The sequence below is a fragment of the Piliocolobus tephrosceles genome, chromosome 4 (assembly GCF_002776525.5).
Source record: "Piliocolobus tephrosceles isolate RC106 chromosome 4, ASM277652v3, whole genome shotgun sequence".
Taxonomy (NCBI): Eukaryota; Metazoa; Chordata; class Mammalia; order Primates; family Cercopithecidae; genus Piliocolobus; species Piliocolobus tephrosceles.
The window spans coordinates 142,882,109-142,888,989 of record NC_045437.1 but is presented as its reverse complement, the minus strand read 5'-3'; the positions used below and the strand labels follow the sequence as shown (position 1 = coordinate 142,888,989).

Genomic DNA, 6,881 nt, shown 5'->3' with positions numbered 1-6,881 from the left:
TCACCTGGGGAGACCTGGGTCCTATCCCTCATGGATTTACAACTTGGCATTTATAAGAAATAAGTCAGTTTAGAAACTGGAAAACCTATTTTTATTGAAAGCACTGCAATATTTTAGGATGGTGTGAGTCAGAGTCCAGCCATAAAGTTGAAACCATACCAAGTGATCACATAGAAAGAGTTCAGCATGGAGGGTAATTTACAAAGTGCTAGAAATGCAGTTAAAGCAACCAAGCAGAAGATGAATCAACTCTGAGATGAGAAAATGCAGAAAGTTGTCACTCCTTCTAGGTCAGGAGGGACAGTGATGAGAAGATGGGGCCTAGGAGCTGGGGCCATGCAGTAAAAGTTGGAACAATGTTGGCCTGCATGGCACAGGGGGAACCACAGATAAAGGGCCTTTCTGAAAGGAGATGAGCCTTGGAGAGGGTACAGCCACTACCCAAGATAGCTCCTGAATTGGACAGAGGGAGAAATACCCCTTCTCCTTTCCTCTCTCCCTCCGCTCTTTCACCATTGCCTTCCACTGGCTTAACTTAACCAGATGCAGTTGGCAAGGAAGCCTGGAAACCACATTTCAAAAAGTCAACTTTCTATAATACAGAGCCAGGAATGAAAGTGAATAGAAAGGATTTAAAAGCAAACAAACAAATTTGAGGGCAGCACTGGTTTAGTGTTCCAAAAAGATCATAATATAAAACTAAAGGGTGGCATTGTGGCAGGCTAGATCTCCACAAGCAACCAAGTCTCCATAAGCCCTTTGCTGGAGTAATGAGTGTGTAAGTTAAACATTGAAGACCTGGAGAAACTGGTGCCTGAGTAGGAGAGCTGGAATGCAGAAACAAACCCATTAAGACCCTACCTGGGCTTTCTCAGCCTCAAACCTGATTGACTGATAAAAGCATTCATGCACATACAAACCGTAACAGGACCCATGTAAAATTAAGAAACCTTCCAGCCCACAGACCCCTGGTTAAAGATTAGATTTAGACTGAGTAGAAATACTCCTACATGTAGGCATAGAGCTTGAAATTCATATATATATATATATATATATATATATATATATATATATATATATATATATATAAAAGGAAAAACTCATAACTTTCAGTTGGTCTGATAAATTACTCCGACATTCTCCCTGTGGCTGGTTACAAAAACAAACTCTCTTCTTTCCCAGTTTACCTGCACCTCATTATTAGACCATGAGAGCAAGCAGCCGAACCCTGTTCTTCTGGCAACAGCATCAATCTTACCACCACTCATGCACACAACCTTGGCTCTTTGAGGGGCTTGGTATCTTACTATCACTGGCATCAGTGGGAATACGTAGCAGAAACGGAAGCAGTATCTGGTAGGGAAAGAAGGAGAAGTGACAGGATTGAGGTGCATGCCAGGCATTCATGGTGTCTTTCTTATAGTTGATAAAGTAGCAGAAAGATAAAGAAATGACAGTTACAACATGGTAACATAAAAATTAGTAAAATATGACATAAATTAGATATTAATTTTGGCTTGGCACAGCAGAATGCTCTGTCTGCATAATTTTGTTAGATCCTCATTACAATACCAAACCCTTAGATGACGACAAATAAAGACCCAACCTCTGGCCTTGCATCTTAAGGTGTGTTTTCTCAAAATTTTCTGGGTTCCACTTTGGTGGTGGGGTTGGCTGGAGCCAGCAGTACCATGTGGTCAGGGAGCTCTGAACTGGTCCTGTGCCCATATGGACTCTGCTTTCTATTTCATCCCTTCATGGTTCTTTCTTAACCTCTTCCTTGCATGTCAGGCCTACCTGATGCCCCAAAGAACTCCACGACTTGTGCTCACAACTGAAGTTGTCCTGAGGTCCTGTGGCTAAACCCTGGATCCAGAAAGACAGCCTTGGAAACAAATTGCTACTCCTGTAGCCAGCACCTTGTTATTATGTAGTTTTGAATAATTTTATCGGATTCGATTGCCAAATAATCTTGCAAAAAACAATTTTCTTCCCAAGCTACACACCTTATGGTTGGTCATGTTATTTGTGTTCCCATTTTAGATGAGAGGACCAATATCATAGATTAAAAATGTCAAATCCAAGATTACACAAACAGTGAAGATTGAATCCCAGGTTTTTCAGAAGGCACTTTGATGTTAGATCTTAAGCCTATTATTCTATTCAAAGGCTCAGAGCAGACATGCTCTGAACATACTCAAAATGACTGATACTGGAAAAGGTAACAGAGATGTGAAAATCTTGCCATAGTAGATGTGTGAGTGGGCTGGGGGCAGGTGAGTTCCGGAGGAATGTGGCACTAAATGTCATTAAACTGACTCTGTATTATACCAAGGCCAAGGGGGCCTCCAGATTGCTTTCACAACTGGGTAGTTCATCAGCTAATGTGATTCTCCAAACTTTAAATGAATAGAAAACTGGAGGAAAATATTGAAAACTAGAGGAAAACACTCCTTCTAATCCCAATATAAATTCTTCACTTCTTTTCAATGTTCTTCCAGGTGAAGGATTCTTTGGGCTCTTTGTTTTCCACTTTTATTTCTGTGCAAGGATTTATGCAAGACGTACTTGACAATGCTATAATGTAGGGCTTTGTTTTTCATGGGAACACAAGGCAAAGCGGAAAACCCTCCAAATTGTTTACTGAGAAAACATAACCTTTATCCCTTTATTTGGTGGGGTGAGTCAAGTGGTAGGGACTAGAATTCAACTCTTCAACGGGCATATAAATACATGTGTTTGCAAAAGCAGCCATGACACTTCATATGGCAAGTGGAACCACTGGCTTGGTGGATTTTGCTAGATTTTTCTGATTTTTAAGCTCCTGGAAAATATCCCAGATAACTGTCATGAAGCTGGTCACTATCTTCCTGCTGGTGACCATCAGCCTTTGTAGTTACTCTGGTAAGTAACTGGAATACATCTGGCATATATGATATTTATCTACTTTTATGTTAATAAGAGTACAACCAGTAAGCCTTGCCTCACTGACAGTGGAATATGGTGGTAGGAATTTTATTTATTTTATTTTATTTTTAACTGACACATAATAATTGCACATATTTGCAGGTTTGGAAGAAGTTTTGGAATCACAGAAAATGGTGATGTTGGAAATATTTCAGATCCCCACCATCTAAGCTCTAACCCAATATAAGTATTCTAATACATCCTATATAGGAAGTTAGCCAACTTCCACAGAGGGTCAACAAAACACATTTCACTGCTGGATATAGGTCACCATTAATTTTTCTTATTTTCCTCAATTTTGAGTTAAAATTTGACTTTATAATTTATGTTGTGCTTTTGAACTATATGGAGTCATTCTTGCTATCATCTCCAGTTATCCAATTTGCTAGCTTAGTTCTCCTGAGATAGCTACGTTCATCTTTTCATCCACTCAATGGATATTTATGGAGAGGCTACAATTTTTTGGGCACTGTATATGCATTGGAAGATTTAGACATGAATCAGTCACAAACATTGTTCTTAAGGTGCTAGTCTGGTAGGGTAGATAAGGCTTCTATCGAAGTTACTCTAATTCTAGAATACTGTAAACGCACTGTGAGATATCCACATAGAACTCTCTAAGCATATTGGTGGGTGATGAGTTTAATTTTCAGGTAAGGGTATAGAAGCTGGCTTATTGGAGGAGAATGGGAACTGGTTTTTTTGTGGGGGTTGGGGGAAATCTTTGTAACTATCAGGAAGATGGTTTGGGTACATGGGAAAAGAAGATTTCATGACGGGCACTGCTCATTGAGAGAACAAAAGGCTTTGAAGACCTTCTCCCAGGAAGCTGTAAATACATACAGTGAAGATATTTACCAAAATGTCTGAAATAAGAAGAATGGAGATTAATAATGAAAAATTGATTACTGCCCACACCTACACTGGTAACTTTGACTTGTGATGTTTATTGAATTTCTGAAGGAATTTGTAAGTTCACCAGTTTTGGATATTTCATTGTTCTCTAGTGTCCAGGGACAGGTATCTATGGGCAAAGGTGGCAGCAGAAAGGAGGTAGGGAAAATAAATATCACCCCCTCTGGGTGAGAATTTTGGAGGGACAATAGGCAATAGAAAATGGGAAAAAGAAAAGATGTACAGGCTCCATTTTAATAATTTGAATAGCGAAATAATAGGTTTCCAAAGGAAAATAAACTATGGCAGGTCTTAGCCAAAAGGAGAATGTGTGTTCTTACATGTGTGCTCACATGCATGTGTACATTTATATATCTGCACATGTTTTTGTAAAAATATATATCATACATATTTTCCTCAACCTCTACTTTCCCCCCATTCATCTTCTATGGGAAAGTTATCTTTCTAAAGCCAAAGATATAAAATATAATTTTCCTATGTAAAAGCCTTGATAGCACCCCACTGCCCTCAGGAAAAAAAATCCAAACTCCTTTGTATAACATCCAACAGTTTAAACAATCTGACTTCACTCAACTTTTGCAGCCTCACTCCCTTTATCTTCCATCCTTTGGTCATAGCCCATTGTAAATCTGCACTCCAGCCTTCTGGGCAGAAGGCTGACCATCCTGTGTATGCACTTTCATCCTGACATTTCCGTGCCTGTATTGGTCATGTTTCTATAATGCTTCTCCTCTTCTTTACCTTATGATCCTGACATTTGCCTCAAGACATAGCTCTAACAACACTTCTGGAAAATTCCTGCAGCACTTTCTCATGTTTGAATTAGTCATCCCTTCCTTGTGTTTCCATAGAGCTTTGTCCATAATGTTAGCATAGCACATGCTACACTGTGGCATACGCAGATCTTTATTGCCAACTGGACTGTGTGAAGTATCTGAATGGGTATCCTTGTCCTATTTGTCTATGTATCTGCACAGACTAGCACAGAGTTGGTGCTCAATTATGTTTGTAGTGTTGAGTTGAATTGGTTGGGAGCAGTTTCTTGGGCTGTGGTTGGGTCCATTCCTGTCCTTATGTGGAGTTTCACTATGGCATCTCTCCTTTAGCCTCAAAGCTGTGAGCTGTGGAGATAGCTACATACAAAATACCATCCTCTTCAGTCAGTCACAAGGATCTGTTGAATGCTTACTCTGTGCCAGGGTCAGTTCTAGGCATGGGTGCAGTAGTGAACAAAACATACATTCCTTGTTGTCATGGAGCCTCCATTCTAATGAGACAATAAAGACAATAAAAATAGCAAATGAAGAGTTGTTTTTTTAGGTAACAGTAAGAAAAAATAAGTGATGGAGAGTGACAATGGCCATTGCAGGCTTCTCCGAGGAGGTAACATTTGAAGAGAGACCAAATAATGTGAGAAAGAAAGGTATGTAGCTAGCTGAGGAAAAAAAGTTCTAGGGAGATGGAACAGCAGGTGCACAGGGCCAGAGGCAGAAGTTTTTAATGGAAGTAAGATGAGTGGATCTGGAATGGACCTATTGATGGACACAGGGAAAGATGATGAGGTCATAGTCTGGGCCCGGATGTGCCTGTCTCACCTGGTTTCTCTTTTGCCTGCAGCTACTGCCTTCCTCTTCAACAAAGTGCCCCTTCCTGATGACAAGTTGGTACCTTTACCTCTGGACAACGTACCTCACCTTATGGATCCATTAAAGCTTCTTCTGAAAACTCTGGGCATTTCTGTTGAGCACCTTGTGGAGGGACTAAAGAAGTGTGTGAATGAGCTGGGACCAGAGGCTTCTGAAGCTGTGAAGAAACTGCTGGTAACCATAGCTTGGGAGGCTAATCTGCCAGAGGGGAGGGCGTAGTCACCCTGAATGTCTACCTCATCCTCTTGGCACTTGTAAATGTGCATTTCCACTTTACTGATTACACTCATAGGAAGTTTGCATGTCCTGGAATCTCAGGAAAAATACAATTTCTACATTTCCAGGAAGGGTTTTTGAATGACAGTGATATGTGTTATAGTTGTGACATTACCATTCAGCCGAGGTGTAATCACTCTGAGTTTTTGTTTCCCCATCAGTAAAATGGTGGCCAACAGGATACTGGAAGTGAATATTTTGTGAAACATGCGAATTACATGTAAGCTGCTCTAATTTTTGTTGTCTTTCTGCCTTTCAGGAGGCGCTATCACACTTGGTGTGATGTCAAGATAAAGAAAGAGCAGAGGTGGATGGGGATGGAGGATGATGCTCTTATCTTCCCTGACTGAAATGCATTCTACCAATTACAGACTAAATGCCCTAAAATGTAGTGACCCGTGAAAAGGACAAATAAAGCAATGAATAGATTTTCAGTAGTCCTGTTTTTATTTCTGGGGACTCTATTCAGAAGGACATACCCAGATTAGTTTTTCCTTGGTTCATAAATTCGAGAGAGCCTGTTTTTATAAAGAAAACCTGCAGTCTTAAGTAAGACATAATGATTCCTTCTCCTTTCCTTATCTCTAAATTAAACATCTCTATTTTTCCCAACTGTTTTTTATCTCACGGTGTTTCCAGACCCTTCACTTTCCTATCCCCCAGCCCAAATAAATGTTTACGTTTAAAAAATGAAAAAATAATTTTCAAAATATTGTCTGATAAGACTAGCATCTTACTATCTTAATTGGTTTGGCTTCTGTTTCACTAGAATGCTGGTTTTTATTAAGTTTGTAGTTAAGCGATGGCCACTCAATAGCTTTCACTGATCCTTCCACCAAGTTAGGCCTTTACTACATTATCCTTAGCAAATGGGTGATGAACTATCTTTTCTTTCCTCTACTCTGTCATCTGCAATGATGATAGAATTATCTTTCCAAGGAATTATTCTGGTAATGTCATGACAGCCTGTAGAGTAGATTTCAAGCTTCTCAGCATGGCATGCAAGGCTGTTCATGATCTGGCCTTTGGTTACACGTCTAGTCTTCTTATCTGCGTTCCTTTCTTCACATGTGCTGT

General features: G+C 39.9%; 1 protein-coding gene across 1 annotated transcript; it reads left to right on the top strand.

Annotated features, from left to right (window-relative positions):
* Positions 1-2,755: 2,755 nt before the first annotated feature.
* Positions 2,756-6,230, top strand: SCGB3A2 (secretoglobin family 3A member 2). The gene is made up of 3 exons (XM_023227015.1): positions 2,756-2,904; positions 5,500-5,702; positions 6,064-6,230. The coding sequence occupies exons 1-3, from the start codon at positions 2,850-2,852 to the stop codon at positions 6,085-6,087; spliced, it is 282 nt and encodes a 93-aa protein (XP_023082783.1). The 5' UTR covers positions 2,756-2,849; the 3' UTR covers positions 6,088-6,230.
* Positions 6,231-6,881: the final 651 nt, after the last annotated feature.